At 32.6% G+C, this 18097-nt stretch overlaps 1 protein-coding gene across 1 annotated transcript; it reads right to left on the bottom strand.

Moving 5' to 3' along the window:
• Nucleotides 1-4210: 4210 nt before the first annotated feature.
• LOC132713554 (alpha-2A adrenergic receptor-like) lies at nucleotides 4211-14152 on the bottom strand. Its single transcript, XM_060696193.1, has 3 exons — nucleotides 13710-14152; nucleotides 8995-9163; nucleotides 4211-4965 (listed from the first exon to the last, which is right to left on the bottom strand). The coding sequence occupies exons 1-3, from the start codon at nucleotides 14150-14152 to the stop codon at nucleotides 4357-4359; spliced, it is 1221 nt and encodes a 406-aa protein (XP_060552176.1). The 3' UTR covers nucleotides 4211-4356.
• Nucleotides 14153-18097: the final 3945 nt, after the last annotated feature.

Here is an 18097-nt window from a genome sequence, read left to right as displayed (position 1 = left end):
TGTCTGCAAAATACAACTTTTCCCAATAGTCAACTGTTCTGAATTTAACTTGTCTGCAAAATTCAACATAAATTATGTCTGCAAAATATAGATTTTCCTTATTTTCACCTATGATTTTATATTTTGTTCTTAAGTTAACTTGTCTGCAAAATCCTTCTTAGTTTAACTTGTCTGCAAAAGTCAACCTCTATTCTGTCTACAGTATACTTTATGTATTAACTTAAAAAAGTTAATTAATATTGTTTGTTTGTTATAATCATTATATCCTGTCTCATGCAATTACTTAATGTTTTTTTAAATTATATTCTTTTATTTATTTTATAAAAGCATAAATTATTCTAAAAAAAATATTATTCAAACTATTTTTCAAATAATAAATAAAGTTTTGCAAATAATTATAGATCTTTCTAGATGGCATTAAATCAATATAATTGCCCATGACAAGGGATTAAACACCCCCTATTATACTCTATATTGTCTGCAAAATCTAAAATCCTTCTTTATTTAACTTGTCTGCAAAATCCCTCTATGTTTAACTTGTCTGCAAAGTCGTCTGCAAAGTATACCGACTCTAGTTTATTTCAATATGGAAAGCAATTTCTTTCGCACTGAATTTGAATATCTTGACTGTAAATTTTTTTGATACTTCTAAGCATTCGACCAGTGCAGACCACAATTAGATGGTACATCTGTGTCATCTGGTCATGGTCTGCACTTTTCATTGTTCAGTCAATACTTATTTTGAAACTTTCCTTAAAAATGATGAATTGTTTTGTCCAGGTCGAAAAAAGTTCATTTAAGATATTTGTCGTAGTAATGTTTTATTTAATTTTGCTAGAACAAGCAAAATTCAGAAATATGATATTTACACTTAGATAATCAAAATTACGACAATAATAGTTTTCCTTTTTTGCCGACATAAAACGAGTATAGTACCTTTTTCAATTAGTGGAGGAAACTTGGATTAAATTGTAAAGTTACTAAGGGTAACAATTAACAAATATCTTTTATTTTGAGATATTAATTGAAAATTCCATTAGAAAATATAGACAGAAAAAAGTATGTTATTTTAATAATAAACTATCTGAAATTCATCTCGCTGAACAATAACAGAAGTTTAGGTGGAGGTAATAACTAATGCTTTCTTTTCAATAATGAAAACTTTTGTTTATACTTGTTTTTTAACCTTGTACATATAATCTTGGATTGGTTTGTTAAATTTTAGATTAATATGTGAAAACACAATTGCTTTTTATAGCAACGGTGCAGGTCCACTTTCGTTGTGATTGATCATGAAATCCTATCTACAGTCATTCGCACTGTACCTCTGCTCTAGCCAGAGCTGCATCGGTATTGAGGGTGTAGTACTTAAGTACCAGTACCAGTACTTGCCAAGTTATGCAGTACCATTACCAGTACCAGTACTAGATTTTAGCTCGGTACTGCAGTACCAGTACTTTTTTAGGGGAAGTAATTAAGTATCAGTACCATTACTTTTATATATTCATCAAAGTTTGAATAAATACACAGTGTCAAACAGAATAATTGCAAATATTATTTAGCAAAGAAATAAAATCATTATTTACTTTTAAGTTAACATTACATATTTACAATTTTAATGTTTTAACATACTTTTTACGAACAATATTTACAACATACTGTATATTCATGTCATAACTTATTGTTTAGTAACAAGTCCACTGTTATACAATGCAATCATCTTTCATTTAAAACAAAATAGTCTTCTGTTGCCTTTCACACCTTCACACCTCTGTTCAATTTATATTAAAGTAAATAACAACTTTTTATGGTGCTAACAATATCACTTGAAATATGATTATTTACAATAGAAGCAATGAAGTGTTTATTTTGCTCTTTTTTTTTACTAGTAAATACAAAGTAATACAAAATTGTAATAAGGATATTTTAGGGTAAAGATTAATTGAGTCTGTTTATCTCAATTTAATTTTTACTTCAAGTCTTTGGTGCTTTGTAACACCGCAAAACGTCCGTACCGCAAAACGTACGTATACGGACGTTTTGCGGCGCATATCGTCCACATTTTTCTGACGTACATTTTGCGGCAAAAAGGCATGGTCCTGCCGCATAACGTCCATATTTTAAAGTTTATATAATTTTTGTTAATTTTGACCAGTTATTATCAGGTGTTATTGTGTTTTAATTTTACCTGAGTATGCGCCTGTCTGTCCGTCCAAATTTAGCTTGTTACCACTCTAGCATCCACATACCCTAAGCAATATGGCCAGTTATTTGCCCTTGAATTACAATATCTGTTATATTTCACATTGTTACCACTCCAACGCTTTCATTTCTTCTTCAATCTTGACGATTTTCAAGAGAATATCTATGACCATAAAATCTAAACAAAGTTAGATTATAGGTTAAATCTAACAAAAATAAACAAAAACAAAAACGCGCTATATTTCACCTTGTAAGTGCTTTCGTTTCTTCTCCATTCTTAATTTTTTTATACAGAATATGTATAACAATAAGGTCTCGATCAAGTTCATTTATGAGCTAAGAGGATTCCCATCCCCGCTCCCCGCGACAAAAGCTCTCTTGCTCAATAATGACTAGGCGACTTAAAGGCCCTCTCCATGATAATATAGCTCTCTCGCTCAAATATGACTACGCTGTCAAAAGTCCCCATCTATCCCCCGTAAAAATGAACGGTAGAACCAAACCTCCATAGTCAACAAGAACACAAAAAATCATCCTCACTTCTTGATGCAATTATATGAAAAGCTATTGTCAAAAGCAAAGCTTAATTTTAATATTTTTTGTCATTCACTCAGTCCAATCCCCGGTTCGTCCGTCCGTATAGCCGTCCTTTTCTGTATGTCTATAAGATTACATTTATTTCAATATCATCGTTTTTATATCTCTGCTGCTGCTTCTGCTTGGTTCCATTCCATAAAAAAATCTATTCGAAAAACATCCTCAGCTTAAGCATATTTCTCTTTTTTAAATAAAAAAAGTCAGAATTATATAGGATCACAAAAATATTGCACTTTAATGTTTATTTCGTAATATCTTTACCTGAAACAATATGAAAATGACAGAACCAATAAAAGTAACGTTTATAATGAATATATTTTAATACAGAAAATATGGACGATATGCGACGCAAATACACACTCCCGCCGCAAAACGTACCAAGTACGATATGCACCGCAAAACGTCCACATGTGTACGATATGCGACGCAAAACGTCCACACGCGTACGTTTTGCGGTACGGACGTTTTGCGGTGTTACAGTGCTTCTTTTTATGATGAATACTATGTTAACATTTGAAGGAATATTGCATCAAATTATCTATAGATTTGCTAACTTACTTTTTCACAATAATAAAATGATGCATGTAATTTACAGCTTAACTTTATGAGAAAAATTGATGACATTTTTATCAAAACCAAAATTACTGCCTTGTTATGCAGTATAGTAGTACCACTTTTTAAGACAGTGATGCAGTACCAGTACCAGTAGTAGCAACATTTTATAAGAGTTATTCAGTATCAGTACCAGTACTTGCAAAATCGCTGCAGTACCAGTACCAGTAATGCAGCTCTGGCTCTAGCATGTACAGAAGTTATGAGGTCCTTGCGAAAGTGAAGGCACTATAGCCAGAAACGATACGGTGGCTGAAATGTGTAAATACAATGTGGGTCCCTGTCTACAAACACTACCGCCACCACAATAGTAGAAACAAAATATCACCAAAAGACCTGGACCACCATGTCAATAGTTTTCTCTTCTATAAAATGACGGAATCAAATGAAAATACTATTAAATTTTACATAATTTAAACCAGTAGATTTTTTATTTTACCACAAAGACATAAGAAATCTTTGGCCTTCCTCCTTCTGTAGATGTTTAAGCAAGGTGCAATAACGCTGTATTAGATCTATTTTATATAATAAATGGTATATACAATCATTATTATACTTATGATACCTAAATATTTTCTTTATTATCTTCATTTAATTAACAGTCCTTTGGTGGGTTTGTAGTAATGTTCAACTTGGGTACGAAAACTGAATATTAAAAAGTGATTAATTATACATGTATGTTACATGTGTGCAGAATTGATTAACAGGGTGATTCATAATATCTTATACAGTTTGTTCATTTCAAATATTAATAGAATGTTGTTCAATAATAAGTCAATAATGAATGTTATATCACATGATAGAGTATGGACATCTAATACAGTTTTATTTGAACCAAAAGTATGGGGAAAAGGTTGGCGTCATGACGTCATAACAAGTGCTTGTTTTTGTTGTTTTGTTGGATTTTTTTTCAAGATGGCGCTCTCAAAGCAAAAGGCTGTATAATCAAGCTGTTTCTCTATTCTTCGAGAAACTACAGATTCTTTTCAAAACTTTGATGAACGCCAAACGAAATTCCTTGTTAGTAAAAGCATAGATGAAAGGATTTAAAGTAGAATTAACGTAAGTAGACCAGAAGAAGAACGAATATAATCCGGCTGGTACCAGTTCAGGTTTCCATGCGTATGTATCGAACGCTATGTAAAATGGGAACCAACATATCAAGTAGCTAAGTAGAACGTACGTTAGGGTAATGAATATTCTCTGTTCACGTTGCTGACTGTTGGACACACGGTATGGCCTGTTTGCTGATTGTGTTTGGTTGCTCGGGGCATCCGTGTCATCTGCTTGACTTGGTGACCTTGACGGCGGTGAATTCTGGTTTCCTACGATACACAATGAAGTTGTTGGCGTCAAGAAGCGTCCGTTAGATGTTTCATTTGCAGCAAGTTGGTCGTTTGAATGAGTGTTGCCAAAGTAAACATTTGAAGTTTTCGAGGAATTGCCAGACATGTTATATGAAATAGCCTGCACATTAACTCTCACCGATGATGCAGCACCTCCCTGTGCAGAGCTAGTCACAAGAGATGATTGTTTCCTCATAACCATAAAAACCTGTGTAAAAGAAAAAATACAGAATAAACTATATGCGTGACTGTTATAAATTTTGATTGTTTATTAGGCCTACATTTAAAGACTTATTAACCTCTACAACATAAATATCAACAATGGACATCTTGACATCCTTTTCAGGAAACATTTTCAAATTTGTACTGACTAAATAGCGAACAATGCAGATATTCCGTCTGATCTAGGTCGGCTTTTTTTGAATATGACCGAAAGCAGGCTAAATGAAAACAAGGTTATTCTAAAATGAATTCTGATCTAATTGTAACAGGTGAAGTCAAAGAACTGTTTTATTGTAATTGATGAGACACAAATTTGATTACCAGCGCTTAATACACAACAAAGATTATCTCTGTAAAGTGCATTTGTACGGTGGCTCAAAGGTGACATGTGTGTGTTTTTATTTATCTCGTGCGCACAAGCTATTATGTCGTGGCCACGAGTTACTAAGTCGTCGCCACGAGATAGCTAAGTCGTGGCCACGAGATAGCTAAGTCGTGGCCACGAGATACTCATTCGACGTCTAGTGCTATATATATGGCCCTTTAAAGAATTTGATACGTTAGTTCAAACAGATACTCAGATAGTCACACTTACGCACGTTAGGACTTTATGTCACGAGTCAGAGACATGCCTTGACACATTTTAAGGATACGCATTGTAGATAAGGGGGCCAAAGTTCTATTCCCGGGGGAAAAGGTGCAATTCTTTATCTGACAAGAATCATTTGGGTCATCGTCTATGATTTGTAAATTCGTTTGAATCAAAGTTTTATTACTTTGCATGCGATTGAATAACTGAATCACTAGAAACAAAATGAAAAGATTAAAGAAATAGCAATGTTGCATTCAAACAGGCGCTTTGAATGTTTCGTAATATATAGGCCTCTAGTTGTACCTATATCTATAATCAGGTGGGTGTTGGATGAATGTATCCTCCCATAGACCGAGAAATTTCCAAAAAAGAATTAAATTGTCTGTATAAACATTCAAAATTTTATCATGTTAAAGAATGTGTATTCTACACTGAGCTTCATGTGGCAACAAAGAAACCTGATATTTTCAACAATGTGTCTTTGTGAAGTAAAAACTTTAGAAATTGACAAAATCCACACCACGTCTGTATTAGAAGTCATTCTGAGATGCCAGGAGACATGTCAAGCTTGTAAAAGGTTCGAAAAGACCCCGATTCCATAAAAAATTATATACATAATTTCTTCATGGGAAAACTGTTAATTTAAATTATTAAAATAATAACGAATGTAATTGTACATTGGACCACTGGACAACACTGTGAGACGAGAATAGACTATGGTATTGTAATATAGAGTTCAGACACAGTTGACATTGTTTAGTCTTAATGTCGTAGATCTAAAGTTGATTGTAAATTACAATAAAATTTGAATTTGAATCTGTTAGTAGTATAAATAGTGTAATTTTCAAATTTTCGAAGTGTTTTTAAGCTTGTATTTAGCAGTAGTTATTATTAAAGTAATTCTAATTCCTGGGTACAATATGTATACATGTACATGAATACATGATTCAATGATGATATTTCATGTGTATCTTATGAATGATCATTCATTCATTCATGCCTTAATATAGAAAAAAAAAATATTTTGTGTTTTTGTCTGAAAATGTATATTTTTGTTTTCAAAAATATTTTCAACTTGCTTCAATCAGGCTACTGTATCTGTTACCAAAGGTTTAACGATTCAAACCCCGTTAAGGCCAATGTATTGTTTCCATGGGAGCAGATTCGAGTGTGTTTAGATAAGCTTACAACTTCCAACACATCCGAACTAAAATAAATTTGTATAAACTAAACAGTTAAAATTTGCATCAAAGTTGCCTTTATGTTTTGTATTAGCTGTCGTATGTATCATTGTACATTAAGCTCAATAATGTTCCGTGCCTGACGTTTTAGTGCTTGGGTGAGCTTTTGTCTGTGATAAGAATATGTCTGTCGTCCGTCGTTAACCACATGTTCTTTAGAATTATCTCTTCTTTTAATCATAAGGTGGATATTAATCCAACTTTAAGTACGACCTTTTACATAAATGGTCTAAATGGGCCACAGGAAACTACGACAGCAGAGCTAAGATAGTAAGATATGTAGCATTACTTCGTGGGTTTTCCACACACAGAATGTATCAGTCAATTCTAGGAAAGAATCAATGCGTTGTACCTTCTAAGGTTAATTATATTTATTTTATGCTTTTCAGTGGATTACTGATTTATCCGTGAAAATTATATTTGATAATTTCACAGTGAAAATTATCAAAATATAATTTCACACTTTTCAATGACGAAACTACTTTTTTAATATTTTCCCTATGTGGTACCTCATTTTATTTTTGCTGACAATTCTGACAATGTCAGGCTGTTTTAAGAAAAAGCAAAGTTGAAATTGATAAATAACTTAAATGTCAAAAGTAATAAAAAGAAGAAAACTTACAAATTACAATCACCGAATTTCGTCTCTAATTTTTGTTTGTTTCATTTTTACAGTCTGAAAAATACATTCCTTCCACATGCAAAACTGCTCTTGATGACATTTGGGCATATTAAAGTATCCTACGAGCAAAAACTGCCGTATGCTTTATGAACAATTGAAAAGCAATGACAGCCATCAGCTCGAAGAATAAGTAAACAACCCAGCGTTCCTGAGCCAGCTTCCAAGTTTTCGATTTTCCTAGCTGCTTTTTGAATGTTTTCACATCTGTAAACACTTATTTTTTGTCTGTTACAATCCTCAAATAAGTTTTCCTTCTTTTAACAAATCCAAATGATATCCCTCTGAATCAAACAAAATTATTTTCCTCCCGTGAAATACACAACTTTAAAAAATGGCTGCCGCTTACATTTGAGAAATTCCAACTAAATAGGGCTCTCAATGGGGAAAAATGGGGAAAACAGATTTTAATATTAACGATAATATTATGGAAATTTCGTTTAACTTGTTTTTAAGCATAAATTAAAAAGAAAATTTGTTTGTTGTGTAAGATGTAATTTATTTCATCGAGTGGACTTTAAAAACAGTATTCTCACAAACAAACAAAATTAATATCCTCTATATAATAAGCAACCCGAAGTCAATTTAATGAAACACAGTGACTGTTCTAAATCATATAATTATGTAACATTTAAAATCAATACGTGTTTTATATATCTGTCATGTAACCTTCACAGACAATGTCATAGGATTAAAGACTAAAGATACTTTAAAAAGGGTCACTTATTATAATTCACTATTGATATGGATAAAAAAAATTGTATAAATGCATTGGAAAATTTATGAATACACTAAAATCTAAAAGGGCATATATGGAAGTTACGCCCCAATTACATAAGTCCGAGTAACAAATTTAAGAGTGTAACTGCTAGTTACGTCCTTTTAGAACTATTGACCGTTGCACGAAAATGTAAATATTAAAAGTGCATAAAACGGATTTCCACGAGTTACTTAGTCGTGGCCACGAGATATTATGTCGTGGCCACGAGTTACTGAGATAGCTAAGTCGTGGCCACGAGTTACTATGTCATGGCCACGAGATACTATGTCGTGGCCACGAGTTACTTAGTCGTGGCCACGAGATAAATAACCAATCAGATTACACCATATATCGTGGCCAAGACTTAGTAATTCGTGGCAACGACATAGTATGTCGTGTGCACGACTTAGCTTTATCGTGGCCACGACTAAGTAACTCTAGGCAACGACATAGTATCTCGTGCTCACGACTTAGCTGTCTCGTGGCCACGACTTAGTAACTCGTGGCCACGACATAGTATCTCTCGCGCACGAGATAAATAAAAACACACATATGTCACCTTTGTGCCACCGTACATTTGTGTGACTTTAAGTAGTTTATTTTAGCAGAAAATCATGATGATACATGGTATAAAGTTACCTTTATATGACCGAAAACAATGATGGCACATGGTGTTATTTACCTTTATCATGATTAAAAATGGTAAAAGTTCATTATGTTCCAGAAAACCATGATAAATTTACCTTTATATAGCAGAAAACCATGATCGCACATGGTATATAATGGCCAATTACTGCTACAAATATAACGAATTCAGTATTGTCATTAGGTTCCCAAATACAAGAGTGAGGTTCGCTGTGCTTTAGACGATCTCCAATAAATGGCGGCGTCCAAATTGCTATAACTAAAACCCTGCAAAAGAAATGAGTTTTATATTGGCTTCGCATGACTGGCATAATTATTCTTAAAACTTGTGTATACCCATGGCAATAACATAAATGAACCATCTGAAATTGATTTTTTTGCGATTGCAAGAATATACAAAATGAATAATAAACGAATTAACGAAATTATCCTAAGTTTGATTTTGGTAGTATGAAATACGTAACATATATTTGTGATGGCTTCTATTTTTCAAATTTAATAAATCTAGATCATACAAGTTTCTACTTCGTTACAGTAAAATGATGTATAAATGGGAAAATTTAATTAGCGATGATACAATTAACCAGAGTTTGATTATATGCTTGTACTGAAGGTGGTGTTTATACTGTTGAACTATATTAGTGAATACAGATTAGTTCTAGTTTTAACTTATCTAAAATTGCGTTGTCCGTGTGACATTATTCAACATGTCAATGTGACTTTTATCAACATATCAATGTGACAATTATTAACATGTTAATGTGACATTTATTAACATGTAAAAGTGACATTTATTAACATGTTAATGTGACTTTTAATGACATGTTAAAGTGACATTTATTAACATGTTAATGTGACTTTTATCAACATGTGAATGTGACATGTTGAGTGTAACATTTATCAACATGTCAATGTCACATTTATCAACATTTTAATATGACATTTATCATGTATGTCAATGTCAAATTATCAACATGTCAATGTGACAAATATCAACATGTCAATGTAAAATTTATCAACATTTCAATGTGACATTTATTAGCATGACAATGTCTCATTAACAACATTTCAATGTGACATTTATCAACATGGCAATGTCTCATTATTAGCATTTCAATGTGACATTTATCGACATGTCAATGTTAACATGTTAATACAAAAAAACTGTGGTATTCATGCAGTTGTCTGTTTCAATTGAATATTACACAATGGCTGAATATACATGCATACATTTGTTTGTTTATACGGAATTAACAGATTGCCTTCTACATTTCTACCTTATTCTTGCAGAAAATGTATTTTAGACATAAAATAAGTATGGGCTTTCAAAATGTTAAAATCTTAAGTAAAATTATGAAGTATTAGTTTTGTCTGATTTTTATAATTGAGTCTTTGTTCCGACGTCATCAGCTCACAATATCATGCGCTTCTATATAATAAATAATGAAATGCATGCAAATAATTTCCTTTAAGAAGAATATGGCTTTAAAAAATTAGTTCAGCTCTTTGATTTGCCTATGAAAAGTAATCTGCTGATGATTTTTAATTCAAAATGTCTTAATTTTTTTCATGTTTAAGAGTTGAAGACGTTGATGGTAGCTTAAATTTAATAAAATTCATGAACAAAATTGCAGGATTGCCGTATTAGATACATTCTATAAAGTTGTCTCTTTTTTTCTACATGTTTTATTAGAAGTTAAAGTGACACAAGCAAGTAAGCGACATTGCAATCTTTATCAACCTCTAAACCTTTATCATGAATGATTATTTTTTACAAATATCGTCAAACAACATCCTTGAAGGTATTTGTTTTTAAGAACAAAAGATGCATAAATTCTGTTTAAGCAAATCAAACCTGAATTGTATTACGTTTTGAAATTACCGTAAATTAAGCATTTAAATTTGTATGATTTTATAAACGATTTCATGAAAATATATGTAAATGATTTTTCATTTATATCCAACAGTTATCATCGTGAAAATATTTCCATTGATATAATTCCGAGTTTGATAATGTTAATGAAAATAAAACAGAAATCCGTAACTATGGTAGCTGATTTGGTACGCTTTTGTGCGTCGCGTTGGCGCTAGCCACAACACGACAAAACGCCAAACGGCGCACTGTCGTATTGTCGTCCTGTCTCTAGCGCGGTACACCAAACGGCGCGTTGTCGTGCGGCGTGTTGTCGCGATGTGACATTGTCGCTCGGTTCAAATTGAAGGATTGGCTTATAAGCCAAGCGGCAGGACGACATCGCGCCTCACGACAACACGCCGTTTGGCGTGCCGTGCTATAGACAAGACGACAACGCGACAACGCGCCGTTTGGCGCTTTGTCGTGTCGTCGCTAACGACAGGACGACAAGACGAAAGTCCGACAACGCGCCGTTTGGCGCTTTGTGTTGTTGTCGCTAGCGCCAACTAGACGACGCACAAAAGCGTACCAAATCAGCCAACATACATAACTCATACACTCAATATATAGCATCGTATACAGTACAGAAAAGAAAATTGACAATTATAGATTGTCCAAAGAATGTCTCATATCATAACAAAGGGAATCAAATTATCTTTGTAATATTTCATAAATTTCTTCCTAATGTCAATAAATAACGAACGTACCGAGAAGAATATAATGGAAAGTCGCATTTCATAATAGTCTTACATTCGCTTAATGGTCAAGTAATGTTAAAAAAAGCTGTCGTTTTGTATTTTTGAAAAGCTTTTTATTTCTGTCCTGTTACAATTTCCAAAAAAGTTAATCATTGACCATATACCTGAGACATCTTTTGCTTCTCTTACAGTTTGGCAATTGTTGCCATTACAATGCTTTAGTATTTTTGTTTGGAAGTCATAATACTACTTTGTTTACACTTCGCTACCTTTACCACAAATAATTTCTCATTCAACGCTACTTTCGTCAGATATTGGGCATTTCAAATGCTATACGTCCGTTAGTTCAACATAATAAAACACAAGTTTGCCCTTTTCTACAGACATACAAATTGTCTGCAATACTTTAATTAGTTTATTCCGTATTATTACAACAGTAATGGTTTTAGTCTAAAGGCCAAAAAGGGGGAAATTATTGCTTGTTTCAGCCATTGGCTGTTAATATTTTCATGTCGACTTACGGTAAATTTACGAGCCATTCGCCATTGGGCAGGTGAATGCACGAACTAATCACTTTCTCTTTCCAGCTTTAACAATTAGTCCTTGAAATATATTATGAGTTCACAGCTGTCAAACCTATATTGGACGAGGCTAATTCCGAGACTGATAGGTGAGTCCAGTAGAATCAGTATTGTTTTCAACGATGTTAAATGGCCTCTTTATTTAACATTTTTGACATTGGAACAGAGTTTTAATACTTTAAATACAAGAAGGAATTGATAAAATTATTTTACCTTGAAAATTAAAATGAGGCTAGATGGAGAACGATATGCATTTGATATAGATATTTTGGACTCTAAAACTGAAAACGAGGCTAAAAAGGGTGTGATATGCATTAAATATGGATGTTTTGTACTCTAGAAATGAAAACGAAACTGAATTGACAAGATTGGATCCGATAATGACTTCTCTTTGAACATCACGTGGTTCAAACGCTGAAAGTTCATTGGTTATATTTTATAAGGTGTGAAATAAATGTTATTATTGAAAATAACAAAATAATATGATGACTATTGAAAATAGGTAGGTGTTTTGTTTTGTTTTTTTAAATTTGAGTGTAGACAGACGAAGAAATAGAGTGGTACATTTTATTTATTTCATCATGAAAATAGAGACTAATGGATTCCCTAAAGAATGTCCAAAATGGCAAAATTGAAAATGAGTTTTACTGAGACTGTTCATGGACGGTGCCCACGCCCCATAGCCCCGGCTGAAGGAGAATTTAACATTTAAACATGAAAAGGATGAACTTTTGAATTAAGAAACATCCACATTTGTTTATACGAACTAAACAAAATAGAATTTTGAAATGGGAAACCTGTATATCACAGACAAGACGTCAAAAGACAAAATTAAAAGGCAAGCCACATATCTTAAAGATGATTATACAATATTCAATACTAAGTTTATTAATGAAACTTCAGTGAATAAGTGAATATTACAATCTATATGGGGTGAAATGAACCGACCGCCTCATAAGAAGTTTTGGTGCAGTGCCACAAACCATCGCCAAGGAATATGCGAAAATTGTCCAGTAGTGAATAAATCTACCAAAATATTATGAAAAAAATTGGGTCACATCCATGTGACAACGTTCCCAGATTGTAAATAACAGTCAGTTAATAATAACTTAAGGGTACATTTTTTTGCGATTTTGGCTTATAAAGCTATTTCATTTATTGGGTATTTAAATTTGTGTTCCTTTTGAAATCTAATAAATGCAATATCATATCATGTCTCTCAACTGTACTTATTGAAAATTTGAGCATGATCGTACCAAACTTGGCGAATAGATGAGAACATTTATACATGCACACTAATAAGATTTGTTCAGTGTATTTCTGGAGTATTAGAACACGAAATAATATCTAGCAGCTGTTAAAACAAGTTAACCTCGACCGAGTATCTTTTTCACGATCATTTATTTTTCTTTACTTTTTGTTTTACACCTGATTAAATAAAGCAAAATTGTATTCTGATTGCTAATTAATCTGAATCAAATTAGATTAAGAACGGCTCCTTGTCTCATTTCCACAACATTAATTAACTTATGGTAAAAAATCAACAAAATGGTTTCTTAATTCACAAATCGTGGTTAACGAGAATATTCTATAAACTTGGAATCATGTTTGATACTTACCATATTAAACCAATAACGAACGCTGTTTTATTTTTATTATTGTGCATTCTGTAATGAATGGCCCATGTTACGCACCAAAACCTGTCAACTGAAATTGCAACAAGTGTAAATACTGAGGCAAATGTCATTGCAAAGTCAAAATAAATCCAGACCCCGCACATGATTGTCCCGAATGGCCAGTATCCCAACAGCGTATCTAACGTGTAAAACGTCATCGCCGTAATAGCAACGCTAAAATCCGTCACAGCCAAATTCAAAATAAACATATTAAACGGTTGCATCAGATGTTTCTCCATTACAAACGCCAAAAGTACCAAAAGGTTTCCGAAAATTATAAGAATGTCAAGAATCGCAAGAGTTATTGCCAATAAAATATTTGGGACGCTTGCGTCAAATGGCGGAGGTAGCCATTCGGATGTTTCGGTGCTATTTTCAAATTCCATCTTTTCAGTCGTCGCTGTAGCAAAACGCTTCGAAAAGAGTCGAATTATTAAATTAATCTTGACTATGTACAAAGCTCTAAATGTTTCCTTCCGCGCAGATTTTATCTATATTCTCTTAACAAATCAAAAAAGAGTTAATATCAAATACCTAATAACTGATTTGTGTTGATGTTTTTTCCACAACGTTACGCATAAAATAAAATACTTTGAAAGACGTTTTTAAATATTGTCTAAGATACTTAAAACTCAAATTAACATAACATTATTGTTCCATTATCTTTCAATATTTATTCAAGATTTATCATGCCAGTTCTTTAATAGATAATTATACCGATGTCACTTCAGGCAAGGTATTTGTGGAATGACAGAGATTTGTAAGCTGTGTTCGTCATCCTTATTGGAGACACCGTAACGCCTAGTGAAAAATATCGATTATAGAAATGTAGCAATAAACTATGAGAGAAAAGATCATCATACTGAGAAAGCAATATTTACAGAACGTCCCAGCCTCGAACACGCGCACACACGCACGCACGCGCACACACACACACACACACAACACACACACACAAACAAAATAGTGCCACAAAGGCCAAATCGTAGGGCGCAAAAACAGGAATGGGGCAACAGTGGGGGTGGAGAGGGCATTTAAACTAAATTTCGCTTTCCGTGAATAAGTGAATAAGCATAACCTTTATAATTGTCCGATATTGCAATGATACGTCATCTAGATAATCTTGGAGAATAAAACTCGTTAACTAAATAGCCTGTTGGTCCGCTACTGGTTCTTCTAATGCGACCATTGCAGTCCAACACCACGATCAGTCTACACTCATTGCTATTCAGCCTCTACATATTTTGAAACTTTCCCGGAAATTATGAATGGCTAAATGTCCATACTGAAAGATGCGCCACTGGTGAAAAAATATTGCACCTGGTGTTCACTCAGTGAAATATATTTCAATCTTACATGCAAAACAAACAAATATCCTCTATATAATGCCAATTTTCATGGGGTCAAAATTAAGTTGCTCTTTTTTAGGTTTCGAATAGAATATACCTTTTTATTTCCGGAACAGGGATATATTGCTACATGGTAAACTAAAATTGACATACAACGTATGAATCAAAACCTTTAATTTTTTGTATATTGGTTCGAGTTTTAAATCCAAATAAGGCTAGCATTGTTGTTTGTTTGCTGCAGTTTCAATCGGTTTTCATCCGTAGTTTATTCTTCGTCCATCTTATATATTGAATATAGACCAAATTATAGGCCTTATTTTGACAAAGAAATTTGAAGTTAAGAAGTTTCATGAAACATGGTTTTTCAAAAACAATAAATCATACAGCTTTGAAACTTCACACACTTTTTCAGACTGGATATCTTAGCATACGTTCTAAGAAAAACTCTGACTTGCATTTTTATCAAATTATGCTCATTTTTCGACTTTGAATTTGTGGTTAAGAATTTTCATGAAAAATGGTTTCTCAAAAACCTTTAAAACTTAAAACACATATTAATTGTTGACATCTAAGGTCAATGACCAAGTTCCGTATGAGTGGCACACAATTTGACATACCTATGCCCATTTTTTGGAGTTAAAAATGTTTTGACAGAAGGTTTATGCAATATGGTCCCATAAACCAGTTATGATATAATATAGAAACTATACTCGCTTGTCAGTATCAATAACATAGGACACCTGCCAAGTACAAAGTACGTGTAATTTGTATATACACTTTTGTATACAGTTATATATTGGGGGATTTTTAAATTTCATTTTGTATATACAGTTTGTATATTTATGTATTTCATTTCAATTGAGATAAAACATACTTTTAATGTTTTCAATTTTTATTCTAGTAAAGCTACCTGTAGAGCGTACTGTCAAATGATTTCAACTACAAACCAATTGCAAGACCATCAGCAATATATATTTGTCAAATTTTCAGAGCCAGTTTAGAAGACTAAGAGGTTTATTTGCAAAACAGCGTTAAATAGTACAGTTTAGCAAATACAAAATGTCCAAACACTGGTTAATTGGTTATCTTCGTTATTGTCTATGAAAATATTAAGACATTTTGGGAATACGAGTGTTCACCTTTTCACACTTGTTTCAGGCTTAAAGGTTGAGGCGCTCAATTATTTTCATTTTTTAACCCCACCACTTATTGTGGAGGCTTTATTGGAAACACGCAATGTAACGTCCCGATCTCTAATATGGTCGGTAGACAGTCCTTGGTGAGACAGAGAACATTGTGCAAAAATCATAAATTCATAATTCTGGCTTTCATAATTTTCAGTATTTGCCCATCGTAAATTTTCATACTTATATGAAGGGTATCGACATCAAACTTTGCATGTTCATATAGCTTGGCGAGGCAGAGTACAAAAGGAAAGAAACATACTTCTTGCTATTACAAATTTTAGTAAGTCCCCTTTGTTTTTTTTTGTTTGTTTGTTTTGCTTTGAATTTATTTCATACTTAGATTTTGTTAAGCTTTTATCTCAAAAACTGTTGAAGGCATCAACTTAAATTCACTGGCAGATACATCTTACCGAGACAGAGTGCATTGTGTTGTTATCAAAACTTTTGATTATGACATTAAATCGTTCTCCTTAGTTAAACATTTCATTTTTCGACATGCTGTGGGTTGGACGTATGCTCATTACGAAATACTATGAGATTTCCATAACATATAAAATAGGTCATTCTTCGAAAAACAAAAAACTTTTGGACGTTGTTTAATATATACATTATACAATGTATACAATTTCATAACTAGGAAATCTTTGGCTAGAGACTGTTTTTTTTTTTACTTTTGAACATTTAGAAATAAAGAAATAACGCCCTGACAACGATTTTAAATATCTTGACTTCAATAATAATACAGACACTCTAGCGTTGCTAGTTTACCTAATTTATCTTATGTTTTCAACACTCATGGTTTTCTTAGATTTTCATCAGAAACGTATCAACAATGTGTTGTTTTGTAGAAATATTGCATGTTTTCATGTCTTCTGTTACGTAAATACTAGTACTTGAAGCTTTTGTTGATGGCAGTATTTATTCTTAGCTGTTCCTCAGTGTTAGCTTTTAAGTAAGGCATATGTGCTGTTTTAGAAAAAAGAATACTTATCTCTGTATTTCTTATCTCTTTTGTTTTTAAATCTAATCAAAGCAGTTTTTGTTTTACATATCTGATACATTTGTTTTCTTATAAGACAACAATTTTGTTATACGAAATAAAGCACGGTTGTAAATTTTAAAAATGTTTGTTGTTATCTGTTTTAACGCATTTATTCAAAAAATATTATTGATAGCTCTGCCAACCTGTCAAGGTCTAGGCCGTGAGGTAAAAATCTTTGGTCTCTCAGTAGAGGTATATTTAATTAGTCTGTTGAGGGAGTTCGCTGGTTCCACACAGTTTACGTCTATAGTGATTGCTATTCTATTTCTACTTTGCTCATTTAAATCTTTTACATATAATTTTAATGGAACACTATCTCTACATAGATAAAGGAATTCTCTGTAACATTTAAATACTGTTTATTCCGGTAGTAAATTGCAAGTTTATTTTGGTTATAACAAAGTTACAATAACAAAATAATAAATTGTCAACAAATGAGCGCGATGTATTTTTATCATTCTGCACCAGATTCAATATGATAATGTAAATATGTACAAGTTTGAAGTAGAAATCATCAAAAGAGTTTTCAAGTCCTATTTATGTTAAAACCATTTTCTAAATTATATCTCCTTAAATTTAATTTAATGTATTATAATCCCTAACGCGTGTACCACAAGGAAAAAAGCGTACCAGTGAACCGCGACTAAATTCAACAAATAGTTAAATAATCTATTTCAAGATTTAAAAATGTTCACGTGTAATAAAGCTTAAATATATCTAAAAAAAAATAGCCCAAAACTGTTTAATCTGAAT

Source organism: Ruditapes philippinarum, unplaced genomic scaffold, assembly GCF_026571515.1.
Source record: "Ruditapes philippinarum isolate M1 unplaced genomic scaffold, ASM2657151v2 ctg171_1_1_1_1, whole genome shotgun sequence".
Lineage (NCBI taxonomy): Eukaryota > Metazoa > Mollusca > Bivalvia > Venerida > Veneridae > Ruditapes > Ruditapes philippinarum.
This window is presented reverse-complemented; position numbering and strand designations above follow the sequence as displayed.

Excerpts from the sequence above, each read along its gene's own strand:
- LOC132713554 (XM_060696193.1), bottom strand. The coding sequence starts at position 14,152 with ATGGAATTTGAAAATAGCACCGAAACATCCGAATGGCTACCTCCGCCA. Across the intron at positions 9,164-13,709 it reads TTCGTTATTGGTTTAATATG|GGTTTTAGTTATAGCAATTT; the intron begins GTAAGTATCAAA and ends TTTCTTTTGCAG. Across the intron at positions 4,966-8,994 it reads TGGTTTTCTGCTATATAAAG|GTTTTTATGGTTATGAGGAA; the intron begins GTAAATTTATCA and ends TCTTTTACACAG.